Source organism: Oxyura jamaicensis, chromosome 26 (genome assembly GCF_011077185.1).
Source record: "Oxyura jamaicensis isolate SHBP4307 breed ruddy duck chromosome 26, BPBGC_Ojam_1.0, whole genome shotgun sequence".
NCBI classification, from domain to species: domain Eukaryota; kingdom Metazoa; phylum Chordata; class Aves; order Anseriformes; family Anatidae; genus Oxyura; species Oxyura jamaicensis.
This window is the reverse complement of record NC_048918.1, coordinates 1,958,045-1,974,639: the sequence shown is the minus strand read 5'-3', so window position 1 is coordinate 1,974,639 and position 16,595 is coordinate 1,958,045. Positions and strand designations below refer to the sequence as shown.

At 64.0% G+C, this 16,595-nt stretch overlaps 2 protein-coding genes across 3 annotated transcripts; both read left to right on the top strand.

Moving 5' to 3' along the window:
- The first annotated feature begins 95 nt into the window (after nt 1–95).
- Nucleotides 96–13,273, top strand: LOC118178414. Its single transcript, XM_035346909.1, has 2 exons — nt 96–2,305; nt 13,262–13,273. Exon 1 carries the CDS (start codon nt 281–283, stop codon nt 1,559–1,561), a length of 1,281 nt encoding a protein of 426 aa, XP_035202800.1. The 5' UTR covers nt 96–280; the 3' UTR covers nt 1,562–2,305; nt 13,262–13,273.
- PTPN7 (protein tyrosine phosphatase non-receptor type 7) lies at nt 6,442–15,233 on the top strand. 2 transcript variants are annotated; one of them, XM_035346911.1, is made up of 10 exons: nt 6,442–6,813; nt 10,357–10,585; nt 10,729–10,912; nt 11,279–11,363; nt 11,560–11,636; nt 12,299–12,436; nt 12,822–12,932; nt 13,388–13,545; nt 14,104–14,217; nt 14,721–15,233. In XM_035346911.1, exons 2-10 carry the CDS (start codon nt 10,455–10,457, stop codon nt 14,812–14,814), a joined length of 1,092 nt encoding a protein of 363 aa, XP_035202802.1. In that variant the 5' UTR covers nt 6,442–6,813; nt 10,357–10,454; the 3' UTR covers nt 14,815–15,233. The 2 variants fall into 2 exon arrangements, with proteins under 2 accessions (XP_035202802.1, XP_035202801.1); XM_035346910.1 differs by lacking the exon at nt 6,442–6,813 and adding an exon at nt 8,621–8,850.
- Nucleotides 15,234–16,595: the final 1,362 nt, after the last annotated feature.

Sequence of the window (16,595 nt, the reverse complement as noted above, 5' to 3'; positions counted from 1 at the left end):
GCAGTGCAGGCATCCAGACACACGCTCCAGCCCTGAGGATATCTGCAGGCCATGGTTCGCACGTCTTCGCCGCCCTGAGGGCTGGCCCACGTGGAGAGCCCCTGCTGCCCCATAGCCCCGCTAGAAGGGGGAGGTGGAGGGGGAGCTGTCGGTATGTTGACCCAGGAGGTGCAGGGCACGCTGAGAGCACATCCAGAAGGGCACTGGGGTCCCCATCCTGCTGATCAGAGGAAAACCAGGACGTGGGAGCAGGTCCCAGGGCTCCCCCTCGGCCATCTCGATGGATGCAGCAGGAGGTGAGCGTGAGGACACCCATCTCCTGCGGCCCCAGCTGAAAACGAGGCCTGGAGCTCGCGTTGCTCACGTTGCTCATGTTTCTGGGCTCTTGGGCCCTCCCACCACAGCCACCCATCCCCATCGGCAGCTCCCTCACCCCCAGCTTGGCAAAGCTCTGCAGAGAAAAGGGAGAGGGACGGCGACAGCGGCTCCGTCCAAACCAGGCTGCCCGCACGGGAGGGACAGGAGGAAGCCTTGGACACCGCGGCCATGCTCAGCAGCTTGCAAAAACACAGGCTCCAAATTTGGAAGGCAGCTCAGTTTCCAAATACCACCACGAACTGAAAAACTCACCTCAAAACGAAACCAGCCCTGGCCCTTTGGTTCAAAGTTTCCTGTATACGACCAAACCTGCCAGACGGCTGCATTTGCACACAAAAGGGTTTGTTTTCGGGGAGAAAGGTCTCCTTTTTGGAAGAGTAAACACAAGACCTCCATGCCCGCAGGCAGGAGGCTTGCCTGGCAGCTCGGGGCGAAGGCAGGGCAAGGTCCCGTCTTGTTTCCTGGCTGCTTTCCCTCCTGCTCGTCCCCCTGCCAGCACCACCACCACCGCACCGAGCCGCCAACCAGCCCACCCCACAAAGAGCTGGACCCCGGCGGGCTCCGTTTCGCACCCGTCCCCATAGTGGGGTCACCCCAGAGGCTCCCAGGGCATGGAGGACGGGGCAGGACGGGGCTGTGCGAGGGCAGAGCTGGTCCTTACGTGATGGGAGCACCTCCTGTGCGCAGCTCGCCCCACAGCACGGCGGTGCCGTGTCCCCGTGCAGCACCCAGGGGTGCTCCCTCCCCGCTGCGCGGCTGCTGCTTTGGCAGCAGTTCCCTCTGCAGCTCCTTGGCTTCTCCCTGGCAGCACCCAGAGCCAAACACAACACGAGCCTTCCTCTCCGGCTGCCAGCAGAGCCTGCTGCTCTCCGTTTCCAGCCCCCAAAGGCAGGCAGATCTGCTTTTCATAGGGATCCCCACCCCGAGTCCTGCTGCACCCCCATCCCCAAGACCCCCTCCCCAGCCAGGCGCACGTTTGGGGCTGGCACAGCTCCAGCCTGGCTGGTCCCCAGGCTGCTTTTACCCATCCCAGCAGGCAGAGGCACTTCACTTTCTCCCTCCCAGAAGCTGTTTCTTGGGATATTTCTTGGACACGGTGCCGGGCTCGCAGCTGGCAGCTGTGAAGGGTTTGCTGGCAGCTTTGCCCCACCCGGTGGGTGCTGCAATTCTGGAGCAGGGGTGAGGCGGTCGCAGGGGAATGATGCCCAGTCGGTTCCTCCACCACTGCCTGCTGGATATTTTCCTCCAGAGCCCTGAGAAGTCTCTGTCCCCTCAGCCCGAGCTCCTGCTGCTTGACTCAGGAGCGTTGGAGCATCCCCAGGCTCTCGCGGAGCCACGCGGAGCCCAGCCCTGCTTGCCCGGTGGTTCCCCACGATGTCCCCATGGAGGTGACCAACCCGCCTTGGGTGGCGGCATGGTGTGGAGAGCCCGGCCACATCCAAAGCTCTGGCAGAAGCTATTTTCACCTCCGAGCGGAGACACCCTGCTCTGCCTCAGTTTACCATCCGCGCGTGGGGAAGCGGAGCAGCTCCGCTGCTGGAGGGGAGGGCGGAGAGCAGGCGGGATGCCGGCACGGGGCGGCAGGGTGCTGTGCCGAGCCTCCTCGTCACCCCTGGCCTCTCATTAGCAGCGAGCTCGGCATCTGGGCCGCCACGCCACGCTGTCCTGCTTCTGCCGTGGGTGCTGAGGCCGGGCTGGGCTGGCTGGGGGGGGGTCTGGGACTGCCCCAGGGCTCGGGGGCACCAGGCAGGCTGCTGCTCGCCTCGAGCCGCTTGGCGGGGAGAGCCTAAAACAACAAACATTGCAGAATAAGGGAACGTCTCGCTGCGTTTTCCCGGTCAAAATGTTTTCCTGTTTTCTGAGCAGCTCTTCCAGCTCCACTAGGGCAGAGGACTCGTCCCGCAGCAGACCCTCGGCAGGGAGGCAAGTCCCTGCTGGGGGACGTCTGGCAGGGACAGGGGTCGGGAAAGATCGGCTCCAGGAGCAGCGGGGACCCTTACCCGAGTCCTGCAGCAGCACCCTGCGTTGTTCTCTCCCCTCTGGGATGGAAACAAGCCATGAGCATGGCGCTGCCTGGCTCAAACCAGGCTGAACACCGCTTGTTTATGGACCCCCCCCCCCCCACGGGGGTGTTCGTGAGACCCTGGGGATGTGCCGAGGGGACGAGAGCGAGGGCTGGGCGCTGCTCTGCAGGGTGCAGGAGGGGCTCGGTGCTGCGGTGCCCCCGTGGATCAGCACACTGCTGCTGCTCCCCAGGAGCTCTGAGCCCCTCCATCCCCACCACCCCTGCTCCCCCCGGGCCAGCTCCAGCTGCCCTCGGGGCCGCGAGGTTGGCGGCAGAGGCAGGGATGTGTGTCGGGGTCCTGAGCAGAGCCCCGTGTAATTTTGGTGTCCTTCCAGCCTTGGGTCCATCCCTTCACCCCCCAGTGCCTGCCAGCAGCTGTGCTGCAGGTAAGGGCACCCTGCCTGAACGCTGCCACCCCTCAGCCCCCCTGCCCAGCTCCTTCATCCCCACCCACCTCTTCCTCAGCTGTTCACTGCCTTGGGCATGGCACCGGCCCACCAGGCCCCCAGGGAAAGGCACCGATATGTGCTCCATTGACAAACATCCTCTTTCCCCTCTGTTGCTGAGCATTATTTAGGGAAAAAATAAAGTAAAATGAAATAAATAAAATAAATAAAATGAAATGAAATAAATAAAATAAAATAAAATAAAATAAAATAAATAAAATAAAATAAAAATTAAATAAAATAAAAAGGCTGTTGGCAGAGAGTCTGGCCTGAAAGCCAGCCTGTGAGTGTGGGCGCCCGGGGACGGTGACCCCCCGGGAGGAGGCAGGCGCAGGGGACGCTGACACGCGGGACATGCTGCTCAGAGCAGCCCCGGCTCCTCGTGGGAGACAGGAGACATCTGGAGCTCCTCTGGCCCGTGCACGCTCCGCCATCCCTGACCCCGACGGAAACATAAACCAGGCCGTTGCTGGAATGGAGAAATATGCAGACAAATGCAGACACTGCTGCATTTTCCTGCCCCAGATTTGTCTGCGGGGCTCCCACCAGCACCCGTGGGTCTGGACCCAGCCAGCACGGCGGGATGCGGCTCCCTGCGGGTCTCCAGTCCCCAAAGCCCAGCTGAGGCAGCCTGGGGGACTCTCCTGCCTCGGGAAGGGCTGAGGAGACCTGCAAGGGGGGCAGGCAGAGCTGCTGTGGGGCTGTGGAGCAGCAGGCAGCCCCCTGCTCCATCCTCTGCTACCTGCCCGTGCCATGTCTCCTGCAGCTGGGGACCCAACTCAACCCTGACAGTATAAGAAAAGAACCTAAAAAGCTTGAAGGTTTTTTTTGTTTTTCTTCCAGATCCAAGCATTTGTGGCTTCCAGCCGCAGCGAGCAGGGAGGAAGCCCCGACACCGCCAGCCGTGCGCCGGGTGCCTCCCGTGGCTGCGTGGGTGCAGCGAGTCCGAGGGGACCTGGGGGGTGCCTGCAGGGCACCCTCACGTCCCGAGGCCATAAAACAGCTCACGGAGCAGCTCTCGGGAGCATGGAAGGCCCACGTCCTGGCACGCCTGCGTGGCCCTGCTGGAGGAGACGCGCTCCGCGGTCGGCGCCTTCTCTGCATTGCTGCCCTCTGCCTGCACCAGCACATCCTCGGCGAGCTGGGAGAGCGCGTCCACCACTGCCAGCACGGGGCTCGGCTCCTGCAGGGACTCAGGGACCTCCTCTGGGAGCGGGACGATGCGTTTCAGGGCACCACCAGCCCGGCTCGGGTGCTGGCACCCCAGCTCCAAAGCGCGGGATCGAGGACTTGGAATTTAGGGAGCTGGTTTTGCTTGGACGTGACCGTTCGTCTCACTCGGTCCTGGCCGTCTGGAGGCAGGTCCTGCCTGTGGGATGTGCCCTACAAGACGGGAGTGTCTCAGCGGGATTTGGGGCAAGGAGGCAGCATCAGGGGGAGCCTCCTGGGCTCCAGGTTGTGCCCAGCGCCTCCAGTCCTGGCCCTGGGCACTGCTGCCAAGAGCCTGGCTCCGTCCCCTCGTCCCCTTCCTGCAGGAATGTGCAGGCCTTGGGGAGCTGCCCCTGAGCCTCCTCCCCTCCAGGCTGAGCAGCCCCAGCTCTCTGAGTGTTTCCTCCTAGTAAAGATGCTCCTCCAGCACCTTCGTGGCCTTTCAGTGGGCTCTGTCCTCTGCCCATGTCTCTGCTGTACTGGGGAGCCCAGAACTGGACCCAGCACCCCAGACGCAGCCTCACGGGTGCTGACCCACCCGCACCCTGAAAGGGATCAAGAAAACAGCACAGAAAGAAGTGGAAAACATGGCCTTAATTTAAAAAAAATCCAACAAGCCCCGCTTTAAGGTTCCACCAAGAAAAGAGGAAGAGGCCGCCGGGGTGAGCTGTGCAAGCATCTGCACGGAGGAGAGGTGCCTCCTGCCCAGCAGGAGCAGCTGGGAGCTGGAGGATCCCTGCTCTTGGGTCACCCCACGGCACCGGACTTTGGGACAAGCCCAGCTCGCGGCCAGGACAAGGCGACAGAGGCAGCATCTGCTTGACTCGCTGCACCGACTTCTGCACCGCACGTTGGCTGCCAGGAGGGTATTTTTAACCACCCCTGGTTTACCCTCTCCCCTCTAGCTGTTATCACAAGCTGGGAGAGGATCTGGGAGCTCTCTGTGAGAAGCTCGCTGCCGATCCCAGGCCAGATAAAGCCGTGGAAAGCCGGCGCTGCTCCCCCCGAGCCCAGCGGCGCGTGGGCGCGGGCTCTCTCACAGCAAAAAAAATGGAAGTGACTGCCTTCTAACCGCTTCCTTTCTTTCTGGGTCTCTCTCTCCCTCCTGCCCCTCCTGACAAGTTCGTTTCCTGTTATTGATAACGGCCCCTGCACCCGGCGAGAGGTCACCACGCTCCGTGCCCCCCCCCGCCAACAGCAGCAGGAACCCGGGGCAGGAGGAGGCAGCGTGGGGAGCAGCCCCCGGCCGGGCTCGTGCCGAGGTCCCCGAGGGGCGCAGGTGCCTGGATCCGAAGGCTGCAGGAATTTTAGATTGCTCCGTGCCTTCCTGCGAGGGGCACTGCTTCCTCCCACGTGCTCTGGGGATGGAGAGTTGCGTTTTTTGTGGGTTTTGTTTTTCTTGTTTTAGGGGTTTTCTTCCTTCCCACGCGCCTCGCGGTGTTTTGCAGGCTGTCGCCCTGGGCTAGAGCCTCCCGAGAAGGCGTGCGGGCATCGTGGCCTCGGGCAAGCTGCTGCTGGTTGCCTCTGGGCCAAGTCCCCTGTGAGGGGCCGGCAGCTCGCTCCCTGGGGGAAACTGAGGCACGGGAAGGCTGCCGGGCCGCCCCTCCAACAGCACTGGGAGGCAATGGTGAGAGCCTGGGGAGGGGAATAAAGCCCGCTGCTATAAAGCACCTTCACACCTTCACACCAGGAGGGCACCTTCCAGGGGGCTGCTCTCAGTGCCCACGCAGCCCCCAGTGGCACCGGCTCGGGGTCTGCTGGGGCTCGTGGTCCGCCTGCTTTGCCTCTGCCTGCATGCGAGGCTGGAGCCAAGCTCAGCTTGTTCGCAAGAGCTGTAGGACAGCAGCTAACTCCACAAACACAAAGTGCCTCTGCTCAGCAGTCATCCAAAGAAAAAAAAACCCGGCTAGGCAATAAATCCAGGTGATAAACCATCCTCTTCCTTCTCCTTGAGGAGACGCAGCAGGCAGGGGCTGGCAAGTTCAGCAGCAGACGCTTTGAAAAAAAACGGAGCAGCGGCTGATGAAGTGCTTCCAGCAGGAGCCGGGCAGCGGCAGGAGCAAACTCTGCACCGGCTGCCAGAGGAGCAAGGTCGCGCGTCCACGCCTCCAGCTCCCCGTCCCCAGGAGCAGCTCCCTGGCGGGGGGGATGCCGAGGGTCCCGGGCAGGGTTTGGGGCAGCTCCGTGCCCCCCAGCCCCACCGGCAGCGAGGGGCTGCCCGTGGCGGAGGTTTGCACGCCGCGGTGCTGGGTGCCCGGGGCTGTCCTTGGGAATGCGCTCACGCAGAGGGAGCTGGAGCAGAGGGAGGTTGGTTTTTGTTGTGTTTTTTTTTTTCTTTTTCCCTCCGGGAAGAGCGAGCTGCAGAGGTGCTTCGGTCGGCTGCCGGCTGCTGGCTGGCCCCGGAGCAGTGGGTACGTGATGCTGAGCCCCCTGACGCTGGGCTCCGAGCGGGCTGTTTGCAGCTCCCGTGCTGGCTCTGCGGGATGCTCGTGCTAATTGCACAGCCCTGCTCCTCGCCCCTGCTGGGAGCTGATCAGCCGCTGCTAACGGAGTCTGCTCCCAGGCGGCCGCTTCACCTTCAAGCCCGTGAGCCGTGTTTAGGCGGCGAAGGAGGTGGGCAAATTTCCAGAGCCCTGCAGGACATCCTGAGCTCCCAGCAGCGTCAGCAGGAGCGGGACCAGCCCGGGCCCTGGACCCGAAGATGATGGAGGCGCAGCGAGACGAGCCCCTGGTGCGGTAGGGCAGCGCTGGGGGGGGGGGCACCGGCTGCATTTTGGTGCCCGTGCTGTGCCTGCTCAGGTGGCTTTGGGGTCCCACTGCTGCTCGGGGAGGGGGAGGAGAGGTGCTGGGGCGAGTGGGTCAGGGTGGGGTGGCTGCGGGAGGTTTGTGCTGGGGTCCGGAGGGCGGAAAGGGGAGCGAGGACTGGCTGGGTTCTTTGGGGAAGAACGACCCCCAGCCCAAAGCTGGGAGCTGCTCTTTTTGTGGTGTATGAGGATGGGGCCAGAGGATGCTCAGGGTGCAAAATGACCCTGTGAAGTTTGCAAATGCAAGTGAAATCAGCAGGTACCACTCAGGGATAAATCCGGGTGTCCCTTCCCGAAGCACCAGCTCTGGAGATCTCCCATTTCCTGCTGGGCATGCTGAAAATAAAACCACTGCCATACAGCCCCTTGGAGGGCCTCTGAGGCTCTGCCACAGACCTCTCCCTTCCCTGACCCCCAGCTCGTGACCTGAATGCATTGGCACGGGTGTCCACAGACAGGGGACATGCGGGATCCCATGCCTGGCACACCGAGCGCCTCGTGGTGGGCCAGAGCAGTGGGTGATGCGGTAACACCCCGGACCCTTTGGGTCTGTGCCTCCACCACCGGTTCTCACCCCCGGTCCCCAGCAGCAGTCCCCACTGCCAGTCCCCGTTACCATCTCTGAACCCCTCCAGCCAAGTTCCTGCCTCCCACGCGGGGCAGGGAGCGATTCCTCGGCCTGACGCAGAGTCCAGCCCAGGCCTGCTGGGCTCCTGGGACCTGCTCCCGAGACAGAGCCGCTGGTGGCCTTGTCCGCAGGGCAGGTTGTGGCGCTGGGCAAGCCCAGGGGGCTGCTGTGGAGCTTGGGCTCTCCGATCTCCCAGCTCCAGTGAGAGCTGGAATCGCCCATCGTCCACTCCCCCCTCAGCGAAGGCGATGCATTTCACACCCCTTTGTGCTCCTCAGAACACGCCAGCACGACCGGAGGTGCCTCTCTCCAGCACCACACACCCCGGGTCACGGCCATCAGCTGGGCTGGAGGTGGCCCCTGGCACCTCGAAAGAGCCCGCGGGGCCGGCAAGCGGCACAGGCCTTTGGGCCACGGCGCCCAGAGCCACCGGTGGGGAGCAGCAGGGCCGCTGCTGCGGGGTGGGGGCAGAGGAGGAAGGAAACGGGGCCGAGAGGCGTCTGTGCGCACAGCCTGGGCCACGACAAACAGGAAGAGTGGCAGGGCTGCGGCGGGAGGCAGCGAGCGCCTGAGGGCATCGCAGGAAGGATGTGCAGCGGCCCAAGGGCAGGCAGACCTGTCCCACATGAGCCCCAGCCTCCGGGAACCTGCCTGTCCCCGTTCCCTGCCCCGCTGGGGTGGTCCCAGCTGCAGAGGGGCTGCGGGTGGCACCCCCCAGGTGGATCCCGGCCACGTCACCCGTGGCTGGGCACGGCGGGTGCGAGGTGCTGCACCCTGGCTGGGGACGGCACCGGGTGAGGGGATGCAGGCAGTGTGGCACGGGTGGGGGACCCGTCCTCGGTCCCCAAGGGGTGGCACGTGGCAGTGCCACCATGCCACTTGAAGCCACACTCGACCCTCTGCCAGCATCCCCATCCCCATGGCCAGGCTCCCACCCGTCTCTCCGTGTCCCCACAGCCCAGGCTGCGGCCCGGGCGCAGAGGGCACCGCGCGCCCCACGGGCCCTGGCGGAGACGCCCCTGGGTGCCCCCCAGGATTTGGGGGGGGAGGTGAGGCTGCGTCCACGGGCACACGACGGGGGGTTCGCCGGCGGGGAGCGGGGCTGCAGGCAGCCCGGCGGAGCCGAGCTGCGGCGATGTGGCCGGTATGTGTGTGGGCGGCAGGCAGGGTGGGGGAGAAGGAGGGAGAGGAAGCGGCAGAGGCAGCAGCTCCTTTGATAAGCAGCTTCCTGAACACTTTCAAACCCTGGTGTTAGACCGACACGCGCGGCGCCCGCGGCCCTGTGCCGGCCCGGACGGAGCCCATGCCTCGGGGCAGCAGGTAGGCAGCCCCCAGCCCGCGTGTGGCAATGGTCCCGTGCCACCCTTCGGAGAGGGGACCCCCACGGGCAGCTCCAGGCCTTGGTGACTACATGCCCTGGGCATGTGCTCACCCGCAGGCAGCGCAGGTGCCCGGGGCAGGGTTGGGATGCTGGTGGGGATGTGGGGATGCTCTCCGTGCAGGTGCCGGGAGCTGAGGCTCTTCCCAGGGTCCTGCTGCGTGCCAGGGGTTTGCCGGGGCATCTCCCAGGTGTTTCGTGGCCAGCATGCAAGGGGAGGTGTTGGGGTCACAGCCTGCTGCTCCTGGCTCAGAGGGGTGCCCGTGGCACTGGGGGCAGGTGCAGGATCTGTTGGGATCAGCCCGTGGTGCCTCGGTTCCTGGGGAGCTCCTGCCCTGCCTGGCCGGGGAACACCCCCGCAGCGTGGGGCATGGGGACGGTGCATGTGGCGGTGGTGGCACTGCCACCATGTGAACACTCATCCCTCCGGGCCAGAAATGCTGCTGGGCAGCGGGGGAGTCCTGGGGAACAGCTCCTGCCCCGGCCACATTCCCAAACCTCCCAGCCGTGGCCACGCTGGGGTCCTCCCTGTCTTTGTACACCCGCAGGGGTCCCCGGGGTCTGGCTCTCCGCAGGGACCCCCGTCAGCTGCTGGGGTATCTGGGACCCCGCTCTGTGCCCACTGCTCTGACCCTGCAGCATCCCCCATCCCGTTGGGACCATTTGCCCTGGCGGGGAAAGCCAGGGATGACAGGAGGACCTCTGCCCGCTGCTGCCCGGCCATGACCCAACATTGCTCAAATCTCCCTGCCCGGGGCTGGTGCTGGTGGAGCCCCGGCACCCTCCTCCAGCCGGGCCACCCCAAAGCCTCTTGCTCAACCACCCGGTTAAAACAGTTTCCTCATGACAGCTGCTGAGCCCTGCGGGATGGAGGAGGCTGTCCTGGGGCCATTCCCTCCCTCGCCAGAGCAGCGAGGCTGCGCAGGAAGCCTGGCCCTGCACCCTGTGTCTCCGAGCATCCTCACGATGCCTTCTGCTGCCCAACATTCCCTGGGGGCTTCTACCCACCAAGGGCAGCCCGTGAGCCCCCAGCCCTCCCCATCTCACCCCTGGGCCCCAGCTCTCCTGCCTCCCTGCTGTGTCCCCAGGGCAAAGCAGGCGGGCTGGGGAGGTGCGAGCTCCCCGGGGACGTGGAGGGCGGTCTGGACTCCCCCAAAACCAGCCCATGCTCCGCAGCACGGAGCGTGGGCGTCCTCCTCTCGGTGCAAGCAGACGTCAGCTTGTGCTGGGCTCATCAGCGGGAGCCTGCGAAGCCTTCAGTGGCCGTGCCAGGAGCTGTCCCCGTGCCACCCACCTAGCCCCACGGGTGCTGGCAGCGGGACACATGGTGCCAGGGCAGCCGAGCACCCAAACCCCATCCCTTGCTCCGGCGCAGCCCCATTCTGGACACCCCACCAAGAGGTTTGGCAGCCTCACTGCATCCCTCTCACCCACCTTGTGTTTTCCAGCTGCTTCTCCTCTGATGGCTCCTTGATCCCTCGGGAGCTGAGGGCCGCCCGCCGCCACCCGCCGTGCTTCAGGTCGAGGGCTTCGTGGCTGCCGCAGCATGGTACAGACCTGCTTGGTGTGCTCCGGAGTTCATAAGGGCAGCCTGAGCCCGCGGGCAGCCAGGGGGGACATGGAGAGGACGGAGAAGCCCAGCCCCTCCGCGAAGAAGCACGTGCGGCTCCAGGAGAGGTGAGCACGGCCGGGCAGGACGATGCCCGCAGCCCATCAAACCCCGCACTGCCCATCGTGAGCTCCCCAAAACCCCCCCCTGCCCCTGCCCGGCCCCATTGCCTGTGCCGGGGGGTGTCAGCCGGGGATCCTTTGCCTCGCAGGAGGGGCTCCAACGTGTCGCTGATGCTGGACATGAGCTCGCTGGGCAGCGTGGAGCCCATCCAGCCCGTCTGCACGCCGCGGGACATCACGCTGCAGTTCCTGCGGACGTCCAGCCGCGTGCTGAGCAAGGAGGAGCTGCAGCAGCGCGCCCAGAGCCTGGCCCAGCTCCAGGAGGAGTTTTCGGTGAGACACCCCCCAGCCCCTCGCCCTCCTCACACAGGGGATGCTCGCCATGGGGGGCTGGTGGAGTTTGGGAGCTTTCCCATGGGAGATGAGGGCTCTGAGCCCGGCAGCACCAGGAGCAGGGGATGTGGGAGGGCAGGGTGGAGGGGACATGGTGCCAAGCTCTTGTCCCAGTGTGGGCTGTCTGTAAGGTGTCCCACCACGGCCGGGGGGAGGACGGGGCTCATCCCAGCAGCTGGGGTCTCTGGGGATGCCGACAGGTCCTGGGGCAGCATCCCCTTGCCTGTGGGACCAGCCCCGCCACGCTGAGGGGACGCAAGCAGCATCAAGAGGGTTTTCCTCAAAATCGTTCTCCCCCCCCTGCAGAAAATCCCACCCAACTTCGTCAGTCCGGAGGAGCTGGAGATCCCTGGACATGCCTCCAAGGACAGATACAAAACCATCCTCCCCAGTACGTGCTCCCCTTTGCCCCACGTCCACCCAGGTGCCCCCAGCAGGGGGACGCGTGGCTGCGCTCCCGGGTGGCCCCGGTGGCCCTGCCGTGCTTGTTCCCACCTCGGGCACGTGGCTGGGGGTGTAAGGGCTGAAGGGATGTCAGTGGGAGGGAGCTCACAGTCCCCGGGGGGAATTCCTGCCTTGTCTTCCAGATCCCGAGAGCCGGGTGTGCCTCAGGAGGGCAGGGAACCAGGAGGAAGACAGCTACATAAATGCCAACTACATCACGGTGAGTGCCCTGCCTGCCTGGTCTCGGCGTGTCGGGGTCACCGCCTGTCGCACAGCACACCAGGGCACGACCTCCCCAGCACCTCGCTCTCGACCCTTCCAGCATCTTCCCCTGCAAACGGCCCCGTCCCAGCTGCAGCCTCGTGTTGTGCAGGACCCTAAACCGTCACCCCAAAACTGGCTGACGTCGGGCAGGTGCCGGCTTTGCCTGGCTCCTCGGCTTCCTTCTGAGCAGTTCTCACGTCAGCGCCCTGCTCCCTGTGACCAGCCGGGGTGCTGGGAGGCAGAGGAGGGTGGGTGGGGAGAACAGCACGGGAAGGGGGAGCGGGGTTTGATGCCTCCTGCTTTGCCCTTGGCAAAAAAAAAGCCAAGCTTTGCCTTGCCAAGCGTCCATCACACGGGGTGCTGTCACCCCAAAGCCTGGGGACGCTTGGAAGGAGTTTGGGTGCACGCGGCTTGCTGCCGGGCTTGGAGGATGGAGAGGATGCCCGATAGCTCCCGGTCAGGTCCATGAAAGGATTTCAAGGGCAGGTTTAGGAGGAAATAGCCAGCGTAGCTCAGCCTCTCGCCTGTAGAGGAATTCCAACACCACTGGCAGGGTCGGGACATGGACCCCCTCGCACCCCAGGGCCCCCCATCCCTGACGGCCCCTGTGCTCGGCAGGGCTACGCGGGGCGCCCCCGGGAGTACATTGCCACCCAGGGGCCCATGCCGAACACCGTGACCGACTTCTGGGAGATGGTGTGGCAGGAGGAAGCGCCCCTCATCGTCATGATAACCAAGCTCGAGGAGCGCAAAGAGGTACCGCCGCCGCCCCTCCCCTGGCCTCGGGCGCAGCACCCCGGCCTGGGGCAAGGGGTGGGGGAATAACAACAGCCACAGGGCGGTGGGAGACCAAAGGAGGCTCTGAGCACCCACTTGATTCCCTGCTTTGCTCCCGGAGGCTTCCTCCTTGGAGGAGGAGATCCCCTGGGCTGCAACCTTGGCCCTGTGCAGCAAAGCCTCTCCCCCTCTGGTGGCCTCTCTTTCTCCGAGCACGCTTTGCCAGCTGGATAATAGGATAAAGAGAATTAGGGCAACCCCTGGGAGCTCCCAGCTGTGGAGCCAGGTGGGGATGGGAGCCAGCAGCACCAGGGGGTGCCCTGAGCACCTCTGCAGCCCCCTCAGACCTGCCGTATCCCTGCAGAAATGCGTCCACTACTGGCCTGAGAAGGAGGGCACCTACGGCCCCTTCACCATCCGTGTGCAGGGGGTGAGCGAGTGCGTGGAGTACCTGGTCCGGGACCTCTCCATCCAGGTGGGTCCAAGCCCCGTCCTGGGGCCGGAGGGGGACCCTGGCAGTGTCCCCACACCCCCAGGCTCTCTAGCTCCTCTATCAGCCCGTCGCTCTTTGCACCGTGCCTTAATGCCTGTTGGTGCTCCGTGGTCACCCTGGGCTGGCTTCACAGGGGTTGTGGGGACAGCACGGGGCCGTGATGCTGCTGCTCCCTGCCGGGGTCATGCCACATCTGGGCATGGAGGAGGGGTCCTGGGGCATGGCTGGCTCTCGCCCCAGCAGGGCACTTGGACACCCAAAAGTGTCCCCGGCCCCAGGGTCGCTCCCAGAGGCTCAGGAGGAGAGGTGAGGAGAGCAGGGGAGGTGGGCACAGGCTGCCCAGCCCTGCTGGAGCACGACTCCTCACCTCCCTCTGGACCCGCACGGTGAATTTGTGCTCCCACATCCTTATTTCTCTTCCTTCTGTGCTGGAAAAGCTGCGAGGTGAACGCCGCCAGGTCAAACACATCCTCTTCCCTTCCTGGCCGGACCAGCAGACGCCCGAGTCAGCCAAGCCCCTGCTGCACTTGGTGTCCAAGGTGGAGGAGACGCTGCAGGCTGCGGCCAGCCCGGGGCCCATCGTTGTGCACTGCAGGTAGCGTCCCCCTCACCCCCTGTGTGTCCCCCGCCTTGGGGTCACCCTCGCCCACAAGCCGGTCCCGTTGGGGTGCAGAAATCCCTGGCATTCCCCTAGCAGAGGTGTTCAAACTCCTGTCCTGGCACGGGGATGGCAGCACCGGCACGGTGCCGTAAAGAGACCTGGTTTGTTCCCAGCTCTTTGGACACCGCAGAAGGGAGCAGGGGGAGCTCTGCAGGGCCAGGATCCAGCCACCAGACCCGTGGCAGCTTCCCTGGAGGAGGTGGCCTCTGAGCGTTTTCCACAGTCCCTGCACCACGCAGGGACAGAGGCACAGGCTGGTTTTGGGGCTCCCAGAGAGGGCTCGGTTGGGCTGGGCACCACGATGAGACCCCCTTGCAGTGCCTCCAGCCTGAATCTGGTGGTGCCTGGCTACGAAAGCTGGTCTTACAGCCGGGACTGGAACCCCAAATCCCTCTAGGAATAAATCAGGGCAGCAGCACACGGTCAGGGATTACATCCAGCTTGGACAGAGCAGTGCTGTGGGTGCTCAGCACGGCCGTATCCGTCCTGCAGCGCAGGCATCGGCCGGACGGGCTGCTTCATCGCCACCAGGATCGGGTGCCAGCAGCTGAAGGACACGGGAGAGGTGGACGTCCTGGGCATCGTGTGCCACCTCCGCATTGACAGGTGGGTGCGCGGGGCAGGCCGCCCCTCGCGGGGTGCTGCTGGCTGCCGAGCCTGGGAGGGGGGATAAAGGGGGGGAGCGTGGGGCCGGGCAAAGCAAAGGGGTGTGGAGGATGAATTCTGATGGAAACTGGAAGGATTTCTGAAAGATGTGGCAGCAGCAAAGAGTGCCCACGGGTTTTGCTGTCAGGGTTGCGGTAGCTCTGGGGACTTGAGGACACGAGGGAGAGCAGCCCCAAACCTGGCAGCTGATGCGCTCCTTCGAGCCCAGCCACTGAGCTCAGAACCGTGCTGATTTGCTGCCTTTAAAGAGAAGCAGCGGTAGGATTACCACCAAAACCGCTGCTGATCCACGTTTTGAACAGCCCAGCAGCGCTGCTGAGCCCAGGCACCCTTTGGGGAGCCCCGGGGCTGTTTCGGGTGCACCCGGGCAGGGTGGGTGACGCACGAATGTCCACGTGCCGGGAGCTTTGGCCATGTCAGCGGCTCCTGCCTTTTCCTTGCAGGGGCGGGATGATCCAGACGAGCGAGCAGTACCAGTTCCTCCATCACACGCTAGCTCTGTACGCTTCCCAGCTGCCGGAGGAGGGAGGCCACTAGCACCGGGCTCCACCGCTGCCCGGCCTCGCTCCGACCTCCCCGGCACCAGCCTCGGGGCTGCCTCCACTGAGCCCGCTCCTCCTCTGCCCGGCCACGCAGTGGGGAAGCCTCCCTGGAGAAGCACGGCTGAGAAAATCCATCAGGATCACGGCATCGTGACCCCAGGGACAAGAAAAACTTTGGGGGGGGGGGGGGGGGGGGTGGCCCAGGGGATGCAGGGGGTGCTCAGGGTGCCTGCTGCTGGCACAAGGCGGATTCCCACCCGTGGAAAGAAGCTTTGCCTTTTTGTTTTCTCCTCAACCAGAAGAGCAAGCCGTGCGGAGGATCTGAAGGCTACAGTTTGCCCTGGAGCCTCCCAGAAAGCTGCGTCCTGCTCTGCTTCCAGCCGGCACCGCTACACGGTGGGAACCGGAGCCTCTCCGGGCTGCGCATCGCCCGCGGGCAGAGGCTGCCCCGTGCGGGGCCGGGCTTGCTCCAAACACTCCTCGATGCTCTTCTGGCTAGAGATCCACCCTGACAAATACGGCACACCTCGGTACTGAAAAGGCGTCCTCCTAAAGACCCACCTTGACAATTTGGTGACAATTTGGCGGTCGCCGCCGTTACGTGGCTTGCTTTCCTCTCTGCCTTCAGCCGTCGCCTTCCCTCCAGCCTTAAAACAGGGGAGAGTCTCCCGAGTGTGTCTGCAGCCCTGCCCGCAGCCTGCTCCCCGTGGCCGCCCAGCCTTTGGTTACGTGAGGCTTGGGGCTTCGTGTTCTCTTTTATTTTTTTTTGTTGTTGTTGGAATCAGAGCAAAAATAATATACAGGGTTTGGGTTTGTTCGTTCTTTCTTTATTTTTGAATCAGAGCAAAAGAATACACAGGGTTTGTTTTCTTTTTTTTTATTTTTTTCACTGATAAATTCGGTGAAACATTTCAGCACAAAGCACGGGAAATATTCCATGAAATATTTTAAATCTGTTCCGCCCTGGTCACCAGGGCACCTGCTATAGCACGACGAAGCTACGGCGAAGCTCCTGCCCGCCGCGGGGAGCAAATCCCTTTGGTGAAATGTCTCAGAGTGAATGGAAGCGCGGCCGTGAGAGTGCCCCTGCTAACACGGCCTCCCCACAGCCCCCCGGGAACAGCCCCGGTGCTGGCCCCACAGCAGGAATGAGCCTCTCACAGTGTGGGGACGGACTTGCCCGGGTCCTGTCTGTGCTGTGAGCTCTGTTTTTTAACAAAAGATGGGTTTGGAGGAGTTTCTGCAGCAGGGAGTGAAGTACGAGGCCTGCTATCAGGAGGCGATCTCTGCTAGCAGCCACGGGCGTTTTGGGTGGGAAGCCCCAAACTGGCGGAGGGACATTCCCCGGGCTGAAATCTGTTAAAAAATATCTTCAGGTAGAAATTGCACACAAAAACTGGGGGGACGTTGAATTTTTCACCGGCACGAGGAGCTGCAGTGGAGTAACTACAGAAAGCGACGCTCCTGCTGCGTCCTTAGGGCCTCCCTGCAGGGCACGGGGATCTTCAGCAGGCCGCAGCATCCCCAGAAACCAAACGGTTTCTGTCTTTTGGGATTAGGGCTGAAACGTGGGAAGGGGGTGAAGGTCTCGTCCTTCGGGTCTGGCTCAAACCCAGCCTGGGTGGAGCTGAGGCTCGCCGGCAGCATGCTGCCCCGGCCCTCGGCATCCACGCAGGAGGGCAAAGCCAAGCAAAGCCTCGCCACCCCGAGTACCCGGGGCACGGGAGCAGCCGAATGTCCCCTAACAACCCCCCCAGAGCTTAGCTGGGTGAAAAC